General features: G+C 41.9%; 1 protein-coding gene across 1 annotated transcript in view; it reads left to right on the top strand.

Annotated features, from left to right (window-relative positions):
* Window positions 1–2599: 2599 nt before the first annotated feature.
* Window positions 2600–16263, top strand: part of EPG5 (ectopic P-granules 5 autophagy tethering factor) — a 94110-nt gene continuing 80446 nt past the window's right edge. The window contains exons 1-2 of the mRNA XM_090285570.1: window positions 2600–2691; window positions 14611–15555. Of these exons, the coding sequence (XP_090141696.1) occupies window positions 2629–2691; window positions 14611–15555 (1008 nt within the window). The 5' untranslated portion in view covers window positions 2600–2628. The remainder of the gene's footprint in view (window positions 2692–14610; window positions 15556–16263) is intronic.

The following is a 16263-nucleotide window of genomic DNA, read 5'->3' on the forward strand; positions in this document are numbered from 1 at the left end:
AGTAGTCAGTTTACATGAAGTTACGTAACATTTAATTAAAGGAAAAATGAAGTAGAGCTATCTGTCCTTACAAGGAAATATCTCCAAGATTTATAAATTAAAAGGTCACAGGTAATACAGACATGGAATATTTCAGAGTGTGATATTTGTACCTGGGTAGAAAAATCCTGAAAAGATGTACACTGTACTGTTAACAGTTAACTCTAGGGCAAGGAGTGTTAACTTTTTATTATATGCACTTCTACATTATTTGCAGACACAATTAAGAATATTACAATTTAAAACTATTATAAAAATAAGATAAAACTATTATAGACATTTTGAAGGGAAAAAATAAACCCAATACCCAATAGTCAATGTTGTGACTATTATGAATAATCCATTTTATTTAAATATTTTAAATAAAATATTTCTGATATTCATCTTGGCTTCAGTGTATAAGTATAGAGTATTGTAAACATGTAGAGACTAAGGCTGGCTTCCTATCATAAAATTCCATTTATATAAAAAAAAAGTCCTTTTATACTGTGCAACTTCATTGGTTCAAATCCTAGCTCCACCATTTATTAGCCGTGTGACCTTAGACCAATAATTCAATCTCTCTGAGTCTCAGTCCTTACCTATAAAATGAGAACAATCAAATTTTTGACTCTGTAGGGTTGTTATGGGAATCAAATGAGTTACTATGTGAAAAGTACTCAGACCAGTGTCTGAGAAAATGGTGATTATTACCACCCAGGAATCGATAGTAGCAAAGCCCTCACTGCTAATTAGGCCGGTAATTAACACTGCTTGCTATCAAAGTGATTTTTTAAAAACATTTTTTATTTATATATTTAAATATTTTACTTATTTATTTTTATAGAGAGAGGAAGGGAGGGAGAAAGCGAAGGAGAGAAACATTAATGTGTAGTTGCCTCTCATGCAGCCCCAGCTAGGGACCTGGCCCACAACACAGTCATGTGCCCTGACTGGGAATCGAATTCACAGGCCAGCACTCAATCCAGTGAGCCACACCCGCCAGGGCTATTCATTTACTTTTAGAGAGAGCGGAAGGGAGGGAGAAAGAGAGGGAAATGAAACATTGATGTTTCAGAGAAACATCAGTCAGTTTCCTCTTGCACATCCCCAAGTGGGGACCTAGCCTGAAACCCAAGCATGTACCTTGAACGGGAATTGAACTGGTGACCTTCCGTTTGCAGGCCGGTGCTCAATCCACTGAGTCGCACCAGCAAGGGCTCAAGGTGATTTTTTAAAAGACTAACTGCAGAAAGCATTTACATATAGAAAAGACGCATCATTATTTTGTTTTTTGAAATGTATCTTTTAATTATTAAAAAATTAATCTTCAGTGTATTCAAGTCATACAGTTTAACTTATAGTTTCTCCTAAGTCTTCAAGGTATCTGTATAATTCCCTTACACTCCACCAACTATCTTACCTCACCATCAGACAAAACAACTCACTCATTCATACGATTCATCAACTATTAATTGAGCATCTACTATGTGCTGGCCAGTGTTCTAGCAGCCCTTGGGATGCCTCAAGAAACAAAAAGAAAGAACACTGCTCTTGAGGACTTTATTTTATATTCTAGCCAGAATGACAGAGACAAACATGTAAGCAAATTATTTTAACAACGAAACAAAAATTAAAACGTCAAAAAGACAAATTATTTAGTATTTTAAGAGTTACAAAGGGCTTTGGAAAAAGGAAATTGTAGAGCTGGGAAAGGAAAGCGGTGCCAAGTTTTTCGCATCTGGAATTTGTAAATGAAGACGCTGTGTAAATCTATACTGAGAATATTTTGATGGGTCTTGTCTTATTGCTTTTTTCTCTTTTTCGGGACAAATGTCTCTTTCTTGCCTGAGAATTTGTACAGTAATGAAAATAAGTACTATTTGCGGAAATGCCAGCTACTACCAAGCACCTTTCGCGTTTGGCCCATTTTATCTCATTACACCCGAAAAGGCAAGTTCTCTTCAGCGCAAACCAGAGGTTTAGGTTAACTTGATCTGGTTATCAAAACAAGATTGATAAGCACCTATCCTCGAACTCCGGTGAGCCAATGTGGATGAGACGCGGCAGTGCACCCGGGGTCTAAACTGACGCGATCTGACAGCCGGATGATTCCCGACGCAGGCCCCCCTCCCCAGTACAACCCGGTGCTACTGGCGCCCTGGGCGGAGCCTAGAGGCCGAGAGAACACGGGCAAGGGGGCGGGGCCTAGACGGAAGGAGGCAAAGCCACTCCCCTGTAGGGCAGCGGTCCCCAGCATTTTGGCACCAGGGGCTGATTTCAGCGAAGACGGGAGGGGGAGGGGCAGACAAGAGGAGGAGCTCAGGTGATCTTTGCTCCCTCGCCCGCTGTGAAGTGAGGTAGAGAGAGGACGCGGAGCTGAGGCGAGCTTTGCGTCTGGCCCGGGGATTGGCGACCCCGTGCTCCTAGAAAAAGAACTCTCAGAGTGGTTTGTCCTACGCTGCAGCCCGTAGAGGCTCCGAGTTGCCGCCCCTTCTCCGGGAGCGGTGGAGATTTGATCATGTGACAGCCTGGGGGCGGAACTGGGCAGGCTGTGGGAAGCGCAGGAGTTTGACAAAAACAAACGGCGACGCTGACGCCGTAGGGTCTATGGCTGAGGCCGTGAGACCCACTCGCCGGGGCAAGGCCAAGGCCAGCCGGACTAAAAGCAAGGTGAGGATACCCCTCCTCCCTCCGCCCCCCACCCTCCAAGGCCCTGGCCGGTGCTCTCTATCTCCCCTTTCCTTCTTGGGCCTCTCCGGCCAAATCTACCCATCTCCTAAGCCCTCCGCATCCTCTACCCGCACCTATCCATTTTTGATTCCACCACCTATTGACTTCGTCCTGTTCCTGTATTCCTCCCCCACTGTCCCCTGCCAGACTTTGTCAGGGGCCCATTTTTCTTTTTTTTCTCTCTGATCTCTTTGCGTTCGTCCCTTCTTGACTTTCCTCACCTGGGTCTGGATTCCTGCCGTGAAGCAGCTTTTCTCGTCCCGGCCTCATCTTTGTCTTCTTTTCTCCTTTATAACCTGGGAACATTTTCAGTCCCGCTCGTGCATGTAGAGGCAAGGGACCTCTCCTCCACTCGGAGACCGTGTCCTTTGGCAGAGCTTTATGGATAGCGACAGACAGAAGTGGACTGTAGTGATGGGCCTATTCACTTTTCAAATTAAAGGAGACGGTGTTGGTGCTAGTTATTTCTCGTTATCTTGGTTGTTTTAAGATAGGGGCACGAATGTCCAGAAGTTAAACCAGGACAAGACTCACACATTCGGGATTTGAACTTTCTAGGTTTCTTGGATTAGACTGGCATATGATATTGGTGTGTTTTTGGTTGATTTGTTTTGTTTTTAGGTGCAGCCTGGGTTTTCATTTTGTTCCTATATATTTTTCTGAAGTGACATGTATTGTACAGTGAACAGATAAGTGCTGCCTCTGGATGGCTGAACCTAGATAGTTTTGGCTTAGCTGAAACTGAATTGACATTAAGGAAGTTATGAGGATGGTATTATAAGTATAGAAAATTTCCATTTCTACAAATGGGTCACGTTCCAGCGCAGGTATTACTTAAAAATGAGACCAAAATCTGATTTTCTTATGGGGACAAGGCTTGAACAGGAGACTAGGGTTAAAAGGTACTATATTTAATAAGTTGTAAATGACTTAGGAGAATCCCTTTCACTATGATGCTTTTTGAAAAGGCTTTAGTGGAGTTCAACACATCAGTGTACCCAAGTCTGTGAGGAGTTACTCTTTGGAGAGAAAGCTCTTTTGCTACCTAATTTCAGAAGCATTAAAAATAACATATTATTTATTTATTGCTGTGGCTGGTGTGGCTCAGTGGATTGAGCGCTGGCCTGCGAACCAAAGAGTTACCCGTCAGGGCACATGCCTGGGTTGCAGGTCAGGTCCCAGTTCGGGGCTCATGAGAGGCAACCACACACTGAGGTTTTCCTCTTCCTTCCTTCCCCTCGCTCTAAAAAAATAAATAAGTAAAATCTTTAAAAAGTATTTATTTTTAGAGAGAGAAGGGAGGGAGACAGGGAGAAAAACATCAATGTGTGAGAGATACATTGGTTGCCTCTCATATGCCCTCAACTGGGGACCTAGCCCACACCAGGCAAGTGCCCTGACTGGGAATTGAACTCGTGACCTTTCGGTTCCCAGGTCGGCACTCAATCCAGTGAGCTACACCAGCCAGGGCATAGAAACATTTTTAAGAGAAATACTTTTGCATTTAATTTGGCAAGAACTATCAAAACAGGAGGAAGAAAACCATTGGTCAGTCATCTGTAAGGTCCCTGAACTTAGAATACAGTAGTGTTTAACATGTAAACATGAGTCTGTAGAGAACAGAATCTTAATCAATTTTTAATCTTTTTCTTAAAATGAATGATGAAACTAAAACCCAGAGAAATTAAATCATAAGCTGAAAAATATGCAGTTAGTGAGAAAAGTTAAAGCTAAAAATCTGAATTCTCAATCCAGTTGCCTAATGGTTTGATATATCTATATGTATCCACCTATAGGTAGAATGTTATAAATATCTAAAAATAGTTAAGAGGATTCTCTATCAAGTTATTTTGTTGGGACCAGTTTCTAAAATAAATTTAAAATGTTAAAACTTTAAATCCATCATGAAAAATCAATTGCTCATTTTATTGACCACTTTCAGGCAACTTTCCTACACAATCATGCTGACTTATTTTTTGTCTGTTAAAATTTATGAAGCAGTGACCCATCTGGTGTGGCTCAGCTGGTTGGGCATTGTCCTGCAAACCTGAAAGGTCGGTTGAATACCCGGTTGGGACATATGCTTAGGTTGTGGGTTTGTTCTCCTGTTGTACAGAATGCAACCAATTGATGTTTCTCTCTTGCATCAACGTTTCTCTCCCTCTCTTTCTCCCTTCCCCTCTCTCTAAAATCAAAAATTTAAAAAAAATTTATGAAGAGCCCTTCATTCTAGAGGAATTTAATTAAACCAGAAATCCTTAACATATATTTTTTTCTCACCCTCCAAATATAGTCAACCATTAAGTCTTACCAATTGTATTTTAAAAATATTCTCTCAATTCTGCCCATTTCTCTCCACATTAACTACCACCATCCTCCAAGGATGGTATTTGCTAAACTGGCCTCTCAAATACAATTTTGCTGCCCATTCTCTAAACTAAAGCTGGATTGATACGGATTGGTATTTTAAAAACAAAATACTGATTACTCCCCTTAAAACCTTTCACAGGTTTCCCATAGCCCAGAGGCTAGAGTCCATAAAAGTCCCTAGCTTGGACTCAGGGCTCTCAGTGATTGCCTTTTCCACTTCAGCCTTAGCTTTATTCCGCTACCCCCTCCCCCCGCCCCCCCAAATCCATCAGTGCCACCCTGCATCTTTGTGTCACTCATTTCACTTGTAGTACTTTGTCAAAATCTTTCTGCTCCCTTAAAACTGTGAACTCAGGGAGGGACCTGTCTTGTTTGTCTTGTTCCTAATACTTTTCACAGCCATTGTAGACCCTTGATAATATTTGTTGGATGAAGGAATAAGTATCAGTATTGAAGAATATTTCCAATCTTTGTCACTCAGAAGGATTTCCTCCTATAAATTTCCTGAGTAGTATGAGAAAAGTGAAAAAAAGTCCACGATACCAGCAAGGCACTCATACTTGTCAATCTAGACAATTAATTCTCTTAGTGCTATCTGTGGTTTGGCATTGATTATAAAGTCCTACATCAATGAAACCTTTACCATCTGTGGTATAATTTGGCAGCTATTTACAGAGCCATAAAGTAGTTCCAAGGCTCAGTTTAGGAAGCGAGTAGGGTCATGTGCTGTTGTCTTTGAATAGTTGGAGCAGCTTCTGGATTTTACCCAGCTGCTGACCTACATTTTTCAATGTTAGTCATCTGGTAGATGACCTCACGTGTTAGGTTGTGGTTATCTTCTGATACCTAATAAACAGTCCTAAATAACATCTTTATTAAAAAATAAATAATCTTCTGCTAACTATATTCCCCACTTCACAGGACCCTGACTTTATTGATCTTGTTAGATTATGGGTTAAGAACAATAGATTGGACTTACTTTGTAGAAGCAGTATATTTTATAGTCATGGAAAGTATTTTATAGTTAATTTTAAATTCTGAATGCCAACAACTAATTAATAGTGAGAGCATATGGTAATTGCTAAGGCTAGACTGAGGGGTAGCCCAGAAAGCTTATAACGTATTTTAAATCCCTATCCCCTGTTGCTCTTTTGGTCTAGGTGATTTGTACCTTCTTGTCCCTCCCTGCCATTAGGGGCTGTAGGAGTAAGGTTGCGGGATGCTGTATATTATGTAGCTCCTTTTGTGCCTCCTAAGATTCAGTCATTTGTTGAAGAAACACTCATTAATCACTTACTATGTCCCAGAAACTGTTCTAGGCATTTGGGAAATAATAGAGGGGAAAACCCCCAAAGAACCCAGCCTTAGTGGAGCTTACATTCTAGAGGGAGAACACAAACAAACAGTAAACCCTATACAAATAAATAGAATATATCATGTTAGAAGATAATTAGTGCTATGAAAGAAAGCAAAAGAACAGGTTGTAAGGAGTTGGGGAATACTGGTAAGAAAGTAGGATGGGTTGCAATTTTAAATAGTTCATCAAGGTAATCCTTGGTGAAGATAACATTTACATAAAGACATGAAAGAGATGAGGGAGTTACCTCTGGATATTGGGGGGATGTTTCAGGCAACAACTGGGGCAGATGCCTTAAGGCAGTGGCATGTCTGTCCTAGGAACTGCTAGGAGGCCTTGCGGTTAGGGTCGGGTGAGTGAGGGAGAGTAGTGTGGATGAAATCAGAATGGCAACACAGACCCAGGTCAGTGGCCTTGGAGGCCATTGTAAGGACATCTCTGAGTGAAATATGGAATCACCTCAGGGTTCTGAGACAAGGAATAATGTGATTGGAGTTACGTTTTAAAGGATCACTGTGTGTGCTTTGTTGAAAATAAGCTGTAAGTGGGCAAGAGCAGAAGCAGAAAGACCATCTAAGACAGTGGTTCTCAACCTTCCTAATGCCGCGACCCTTTAATACAGTTCTTCATGTTGTGGTGACCCCCAACCATAAAATTATTTTTGTTGCTACTTCATCACTGTAATTTTGCTACTGCTATGAATCATAATGTAAATATCTGATATGCAGGATGTATTTTCATTGTTACAAAGTGAACATAATTAAAGCATAGTGATTAATCACAAAAACAGTATGTAATTACATATGTGTTTTCCAATGGTCTTAGACAATCCCTGTGAAAGGGTCGTTCGACCCCCAAAGGGGTCGCGACCCACAGGTTGAGAACTGCTGATCTAAGAGATGATTGCATTAATCCAGGCAAGAAGAGGTGATGGTGGCTTGGACCAGAGGTGTAGGCGCAAAGGTGATGAGAAGTGTTTCAAGTCTGGGGAGTTTCTGTTTTATTTATTTATTTAGAGAATTTTAGTAAGTTTATTTGAGCAAAACTGACCACATGTGCCAGGGAGCAAGATCTTATGTGCTCTCTAGTCTGGGGTGTTTCAGAAGATAGAGCCAATAATTGCTGGTGACTTGGATGTGGGCTATTGGAAAAAACATTCAAGGATGACTCTGAGGTGGAGAAAGCTGTGGATGGGGCAGGTTTCAGGGGACAGATCAGAAGTTCAGTTTTGGATATGCTAATTTTGTAATAAATGTCTACTAGACATTTGAAGGGGAGCAGAGTTTGCCACCCCAAAAATATGCCTGTTTGAGCTACTGATTATTTTAGGCTGGTTAATTTTAAAAAACAGCAGACATGGGACAAACTCTGAAAACCAAGTAGAAGCTACGCTTTGTAAAAGGACATTTATATTTGTAAGGGAAATCTCCATTTGTAAGGGTATTTCCCTTACTGTATCTGGAAAAGGAGGATACCGGAGTCTCTAGAAAGTATTAAAATAATTTCTTAAAAGTATTCTATGCAACGTTTAAAACTGGACCTTCATCCTTTGTAAAGAAACAGCTCACAATTTTTAAGGAAGGAAAAGAGTTGTAATTTTTTTTTTTAATATATATTTTTAAATTATTTATTTATTTGTTTGTTTATTTATTTTATTTTTAGAGAGAGGGGAAAGGAGAAAGAGAGGGAGAGAAACATCACTGTATGGTTGCCTCTCACTCACGCCCCCAACTGGGGACCTGACGTGCAACCTAGTCATGTGCCCTGACTGGGAATCAAACCAGGGACTTGGCTCGCAGGCCGATGCTCAATCCACTGAACCACAGCAGCCAGGGCTTTGTAATTTTTTTCTTAACTGCAGTTCCAAGAGGAAGAACTGTGATTAATGAATGGAAACTTCCCACTTGTTTTGTTTTTCAGAACTTAAAAAATAAAACCTTATTTTTTTAAATTACAAAAGTGCTGATTGCTTTAAAAACCTATGTATGTATGAGTGTAAACACCTACAGAGAAACAAATACTCAAAAATGAAATGCTTTAAATTCCATCTCCTGAAGATAACTGTTGGTAACAGTTTGTTCTGTCTTCTTTAGGTTTTTCCCAGGCAGGCTGCAACACCTCAGAGCATATTAAATGTAACAAATAGTTAAATGTTTTTCTATGTTTATTAACAACTCTTCCATTCCTGTATAATTTCTTGATTATTTTTTCTCTCATGAGATTATATATTTTAAAATTGGTTCTTTACCTGTATGTAACTTATGTGGAGATAAAAAATGAAGACATACAGATTTTTCTTAATCTTCTGACCATTTTTGGTTGTAAGAAACATGTTTTTTTCTTAATTTGAAATATTAATTTTTGCACATGACTTGCTATGCCTAGCATTATGTTTGAATTTCATTTTGTGACTTGTAATGGTTATTATAAATATAATATGTTGTATGTCTTTATCTGTGTTTAACGCAAATAGGCAAGTAATTGTAAGCTGGCATTCTTTTTTATTTTTATTTTTATTTTTATTTTTATTTTTTTCAGATTTAATGTGTTTTATTGATTAAAATATTACATTTGTGCCAATTTCCCTTCCCTCTGCTCCCCTCCACCCGGTGGCCCCCCTCCCTCCAGTTGTCCCCCCCTTTTAGATTATGTCCATTAGTTGTGCATACAGTTCCTCCCAACCTCTCTCCGTCTATTCCATTCCCTCCTACCATGATCCCCAATTCCTATATCATCTCCCTCCCTCTCCCCACTCCCCCTCCCTGTTGACCTCCCCCCAATATGCTTCCCGTACCCACAGTTCCTTTTCCACTCTCGTTGCCTGTTTAGTTTGCCTTTGTTTCATCTCCCTAGCTTCTGTTTTTTAAACCAGTCCCTTTAACATCTCATATAACAGTGGTTTGGATCTAATGAACTCTTTCAGTTTTATTTTGTCCTGGAAACACTTTCTCTGTCCTTCTATTCTGAATGACAATTTCGCTGGATAGAGTATTCGTGGTTGTAGGTTTTGGATTTTCATTACTTTGAATATTTCTTGCCAGTCCCTTCTTGCTTGTAGGGTCTCCCTTGAGAAGTCAGCTGATAGTCTAATTGGGACCCCTTTGTACATAATTCTTTTCTTCTCTCTTGCTGCTTTTAAGATTCTCTCTTTATCTTTAATTTTTGACATTTTGATTATAATGTGTCTTGGAGTGGTTCTCCCTGGGTCCAGTCTCTTGGGAACTCTCCTTGCTTCCTGGACCTGCAAGTCTATTCCCTTCCCCAAGTCTGGGAAGTTCTCCTTTATTATATTTTCACTCAATTTTTCAAGTTCTAGTTCATCTTCCTCACTCTCTGGCAAACCAATGATTCTTATGTTGGGCCTTTTATAGCTGTCCCAGAGGTTTCTGATCCTCTCATTGTTGCTTCCCATTTCCTCTCGCTGCATTGGTTGACTACTTGTTCCTTCTCCATATTCCAGTTTGTTGAAGTGAACTCTGGATTTTTTTTCCTCACCATCTGTCTCGTATGTGGTTTTGTTCCTTTCGTTATGAATGTTTTTCGCTTCTTTCTTATCTTTTTTCTGCTCTTTTGTGAATTCTGTAAGCCACCTGATAACAATGGCCCAGAACTGAGCCTCTGACAGGTTTCTTATCTGTTCATCTGTCAGGTTCTCTATCTGTTGCCTGGTGAGTTGTGTCACCGGGATTTCTATAGTTGTCTGCCTCATTTTGACAGATGCGTTTTGTTTTCTTGGGCCGGCTATAGGGGGCAGTGCCTGCGTACGCGTCACAAATCAGCGACCAGCGCCTGTCTGCGACCTATTTTGCAGCCCTGTGGTGCTTTCTTTGGGGGCGGGGGTCCGAGATGGATTCACACAGTTATTCAGCTAGGAGACCGGGATCCGTCCTCCCGCCCCCCTGGGCCTCACTGTTCAAGGCGATGCAGCGGCCGCTCTCCCCAGCGCTGGGGTCGCGCACTGCCAGGGGCTTGACTGCCGCGGGATTTTTCGCCGCCCGCCCGCTGTCTCAGGTGCGACCGCAAACAGCACTGCCCTCTTTAACTCTTACCTGCCCAAATGGCACCGCTGGTTTATAACTTCATATGTTGGGCTTCCGTGTAGTTTTATTTTCTGGAATTTCTAGTTATCCTTTGTTTTGAAGTAGTTGTATTCCTCTCTAGTTGTAGAGGGAGACCTAGCGTGTCCGTCTAAGCCTCCATCTTGGCTGGAAGTCGGTCTTTTTTATTTTTAAATGAAATCTTGTATTTTAAGTATAATAACAGATTCAGATATTGGCATAAAAGTTCACTTTTCTCTTACTTCATTGGATAGTCCCTCTGTTTTCTGATAAGCATATTAAAAAAAATTTCTAAATGTTCCAGGCACATGGTAAGTATAAATAATTGTTGGATAATTTAAGAATTTATTTTGTGATTCCTGTACCTAGGACAGAGCTCAGCATGTAGTTGGTACTCAAGAAACATTTATTGAACGCAGTGTGAAAAATCAAAGGCAGATCAGATCCAAGGAAGCATAAGATACCTACCTGGCCTCAAGATGGTGCTGGACAGCATCTGGGGAGGCCAAGGGAAGCCCGGGGACGCCTAGGGAGGCCTCAGCCGGATCCAGGTCCTTGTCATGGAACAAGAAGGAATTTGACAGTGTGACAGAAAGATAGAGCAAAGCACAGTCAGTTCATTAATGTGATAGTGTTACCAATGAGTTTGGGTTTTTGTCTCTTGATATAAAATAATTTAGACCAGGGACACTGATAAAAGCAAAGGCAGATTTATTGAGGCTCTGCAGAGGGCGAGAACATTGAGATAGGGTCCTGGGTTCTGCACCTGAAATGTAGGGCATAGGGGTTTCTGTAACTTGGGAACACGGAAATTGCTGGGAGTAGGTTAGGTTTTTCTCTCCTGGAACACTGATGTCTGGATACATGTCAGCAAAGCGAAGCATTCTGAGATTGTCCAGCACTTGTTATGGATGTAGGAAGGGACATTCCCAACCAGAGTTTGTCTATGGAGTTTGTGGCTTGGCTTTAGGTTTGAAAAACTAACTTAAAAGAAATCAGGATAGTCCCTGGACCATTGTTTGATAACTACCTATGGATAACTGCTGTAATTACGCCAGAGCTTAACTTGATGGAGTAATTTTGGGGAACACTTTATTCTACTCGTTTCAATAGCACACACTTGAGAAGTGAGAGCTGGTGACCTGATGGGGTCTGGGTGGAAGGTTTTTATTAAATGTGGGTGAGGGAGGGGCATAGGATGGTCCTCTGTTTCTGATGCTGGTGGTGGGCTTGGCCTTGGCTCTCCTCTCCAGATAGCAGTTTCTTCTTCATCCTCCCAATTACAGGAAATTGGGGAGGGGGAACAGGTGGTCAGTGAAGGTCTGTTCTGTGATGTTACAGCAAAGATGGAGAAGGGGTGGGGTAGAGCTTGAGGGCTTTGTTCCCTATTTTAACTTTCCTGCCTTAAAGATCCTTGTGGTCTATTTTGGGGGGGACAGAATGTAAAGATAAGTAATCATATGTGGTGGTACGTGACAAGGACCGGATGACAAGTACAGACTGCTGTTGTTCAGGGGTTGGTGTGGTTGTTGAAAATTTTGTCTTGGAACTGGATCATAACTATGTTAACAAAGGCACCAAGTGCCAGAGTTAAGAGTCAGTCTTTATTAGTGGAGAGCCATGACTGTTTTTATGTTGTTCTGAGTAGTGTTTTATGGAGACCAATCTTGTAATGATGTTTGCGATGAATTGGTGGTGGGGCAGAGGCTGGAGGCGTGGAGTCATTCAAGACCTGCTCCCCTATTCTGTGCTTGAGAGAAGTAAATGAGCCATGGGGAGGTTACCACGGCTCATGAGACAATGACATTGGTGGTGATTGCATAAAATCTCCTCTCCTCCATATACATATGTCCCTGAGAAGTTCTGTCCCTGTCCAAGGATCTGTGTGGGGACTGGGGCAGGGTCAGGCCTTTGGCACCTGCTCGAAGGTTGTGCAACCTGCCATTGTTCATCTTTCCCTCTCTGGCCTCCTCTGATGGGCTAGTCCATTCTTCCAATCAAATGTTCAGCTTCTCTCTCCGTTTCCCTCACTTTCTTCCCTGGGGCAACTCTATGTTAATTCCTCTTTGGACCTAACTTTCCTATCTGCCCTGGTAGAGAGTTTTCTTTGATTCCACTTTTGAAACCAGGTGAAGCATTGAGTTCTTCCCTCAGGGGAAATAAAAGTTTAAAAGGCTTCTGTGTTTTTCCCTAGAGGGCCTAGAAGTTTTTAAAAATTCTTGAATTGATTATCTAACCACATTATCTGTTGCTGTTATTATGATTATTCCCTGAAAGGCAGATCTGATGGATTTCAGCAGACTAGTTTGGGAGTAGCAGCTAGAGACTTCATTTTGTTTAGAGAGGGGGAGAATTTGAAATTGCAAGGGCAATCCTGTAATGGGGAGAGAGGAAGGGTGAGGGGTTGGAGTGGGGCAAGAGGGGACACAGGGAAGTTAAAAAATGCATGAGGGACAGGCTGGAGAGGAAGCATGGGGTGGCTTGGAGGAGGTGCGGTTGTTTGCTGTGCCCTTGATCATGTGGCCCATCATATGCCTGCTTCATCAGCTTCCTGTCTTATAGTTAGCATTTAATATCCCCAGCGATCTCTTAGAGTTTAAGAGAAGAGAACTAAAAAAAAAATTTCCCTCTTTTTCCCCAGTCTTGTCTCTGCATGCTTGCTTTATTTCTCAACTCAGTAGGATTTTACAATCTCATTTGTTTTAAACATGATAGCAATAACACTGAGGGAATTTGTGGTTTCAGCTCTGATGTGTGGTTGTGTCCAAGGGGTTTGGAAAAGGGGAGGGGCCTTGACATTCCTGAGGTATATTATCACAGATGCAAAAGGACAATAGACAGGCTCAGTTAAGGTAAAGACTGACCTTTGTTAGAGAACAATACCAGCCTAGGATGTTACAACCCACCATGACCTGCTTTTTGTTAGAAAGATTTTAATATCAGTCCATCCTTTGTGGTTACTTTAGGTCTCTGATGAGTTTGTAAGGTTGCCACGCCAGCCTCCTCTGAGCTTGTCAGGTTAATATGTGGCCCCTTTTCTTCCACACAGGTAAGAGCACATGACTGGGTTGCTGGCCAGGTCCTCAGTTGGGGGCATGCAAGAGGCAACCGATGGATGTATCTCTCACACAGCGATAAACCAAAAACATGCCAAGAAGTTCCCCATTCCTTATCCGTCAGTTCTCTCCTTCAGGATATTGGGCACATTGTCTTCAGCCTCCATATAGTGGTCCAAGAAAGCATGTGTTGTGTTACACTGGATCATGGTGAAGCCCAGGAAAGGCACAAATCTTAAGAGAGGGTCCTCTCCATATGTCCTGAGTTCCAAGAGTTCAGATAGAGTCTGGGTCTGCAAGGCAGAGTCTGTGGTGGCTTCGGAGTCAGGTAGAGCAGGCATGATCAAAGCAGCAGTGTGCCTGCTTTCTTATTAGCCTAGGCTGCATGGCTGAATCATCCCTACAAACTGCATAGCTGCTTGCTGCTTCTTCCTTCTCACCATGGACCAGCTTCCCATATGAAATTCTGGGAAGGCCTACTACCTCTTCAGTATCCTTTCCAAGAATTATAACCTCAATCTAATTATGAGAAAACACCACAACTGGGTAGCTCAGTTGGTTAGAGTGTCATCCAAAATACCAAGTCTGTAGGTTCAGTCCCGCCAGTCAAGGGACATAAAAGAATAAATCAATGGCCCTGACTGGTGTGGCTCAGTAGATTGAATGCCGGCCTGTGAACAGGAACGTTACCAGTTTGATTCCCAGTTTGATTGTTCTTTTTCACTTCACCTCTAGCGCAATGGAGAATGACCTAATTAAGACTTTTCTTTCCTATTTTTGAATCATAACTTGCTGTTTATTATGATGTCTTTCTCTGTTGAGATTATACTAGTGAATATCCAAATTCAACACACTCAAAATTGAATAATACAAAATATGAAACACTGTTTATGGAGTGAATATAGACTCCATTTGTTAAATGAGAAAATGTAGATTTTACATACAATTAAAAAATTCCTCGTATTGAAAGCATGGTTATTTGTTATAAGTTATTTCACAGTATAAATCTTGTTTTTAGGAAAAGAAGAAATATGAAAACCTTCAGAGGGAAGAGTCCGATGAAGTCTCCCTTCCAAAACCCTCCAGAGAACTGGAAATGCCTACTCTAGCATTTGAATTCAGAGGAGAACATCTGAAGGTGTTAGCTGATTCCGAGCTCCAGAATGATGCCCGTGGACAAAATGAGAGTGAAATGTTTGACAAACAACTCACCTCCTTAACTATAAGTAATGAAGGGTCCCTGCCATGTAGTACAGAGACCCTAAAAGAAGGGAAGGAGGTCAGAGCCTGTGTTGGGGATGAAGAAGTCAAGCTGAAGGCTGACCCTGGAGACAATGTTGGAACCAAAGTAGAAACTCCCAAGAACTTTACAGAAGTAGAGGAAAGTAAAGTGGTACAATGTGGACCTTCTGAAAGTACACTGCAATCTAGTTTTTCTTATACCCAGCAGGGAATGGAAAACTTACAGTCCAGAGAAACTCAGCATAGCAAAGAAGACAGACAAGCCTTAGGTCTTTCTTCAGAGGTGCTACAAAATGTTGCCATGCAGAGTTCTTGTGAAGCCACGGACTTTTTTCAGCCACCTAGAGTGAAAAGATTGTATCCCCAGTTGCCAGCTGAAATTGCTGGAGAAGTGCCCCCTTTGGTAGCAGCAAAACCCTTGCTTCGCAATGAGCGACTCTACCCGGAGCTCCCAGCTCAGCCAGAAGTAGTACCATTTACTAAAGAACAGCTAAAAATTTTTGAGCCTGGTTCATGGCTCGAAAATGTTGACTCATATTTAGAAGAATTTGACAGCATGGCTCATCAGGACAGGCATGAATTTTATGAGTTGCTTTTGAACTATTCACGATGTAGGAAGCAGCTGCTTCTGGCTGAAGCGGAGCTATGTGCTCTGACATCTGATTGCCAAAATGCTAAGAGTCGACTGTGGCACTTTAAGGAGGAACAATTGTCTGTACAGGTATTTTAACTAGTATTCTGTGAAGCTTTAGGAGCCTGGGGTAGTGCTAACCCTGTGATGCCATCTGGGCCTGGAGTCTGCTCCTATACCCACACTGACCCTGTCTGAGCTCAGAGTAGCACATTGCAGGACTCATAGAGTCTGGCGCCTGCAGAGACCATGCAGGTAACCAAAGAAATGCAGCAGACTGAGTAGGACAGTGGTCACTGAGCAAACTCATGTCTAGTCCACCAGGGGCAGCTGCCGTTGAGTCCTGGCTGATTATTGCTCTGAGGCTGTGTTGATCCAGCATTGCCACATCTTATGATTTGCCAAATGTGAGGAATCTTGATTTGAAAATGTTGGCAACTAATTACACACATACTCACACAGTATAGGCCAAGCAAGTCATGTCTCCAAGTCAGATTTAGCCCGTGGACCTTTTAGTTTGTGACCTTGGGCATAATGGCAAGAACATCCAATGGGTAGAGAGTTATCAAGGAGTGGATGATTCATGGAATAAGGTTAAGAGGAGATGAGGAAACAGGGAAGGCAATTAGATGTGTCCCAGTAGAGACCAAGGTCACTATCAGGAAAGCCATCTCATAGTGGCTTGGAAGAGATGGGAAGAGAAGGCCACTCGACAAGCTTGACGTTGGAGAGAAGCTGAAGGGGATATCAGAGGGAAACTTGTGATTTTCCCCCATCCCTAACCCTCATTCATTGGGG

This window comes from Furipterus horrens, unplaced genomic scaffold, assembly GCF_987537825.1.
Source record: "Furipterus horrens unplaced genomic scaffold, mFurHor1.1.pri manual_scaffold_8, whole genome shotgun sequence".
NCBI lineage: Eukaryota > Metazoa > Chordata > Mammalia > Chiroptera > Furipteridae > Furipterus > Furipterus horrens.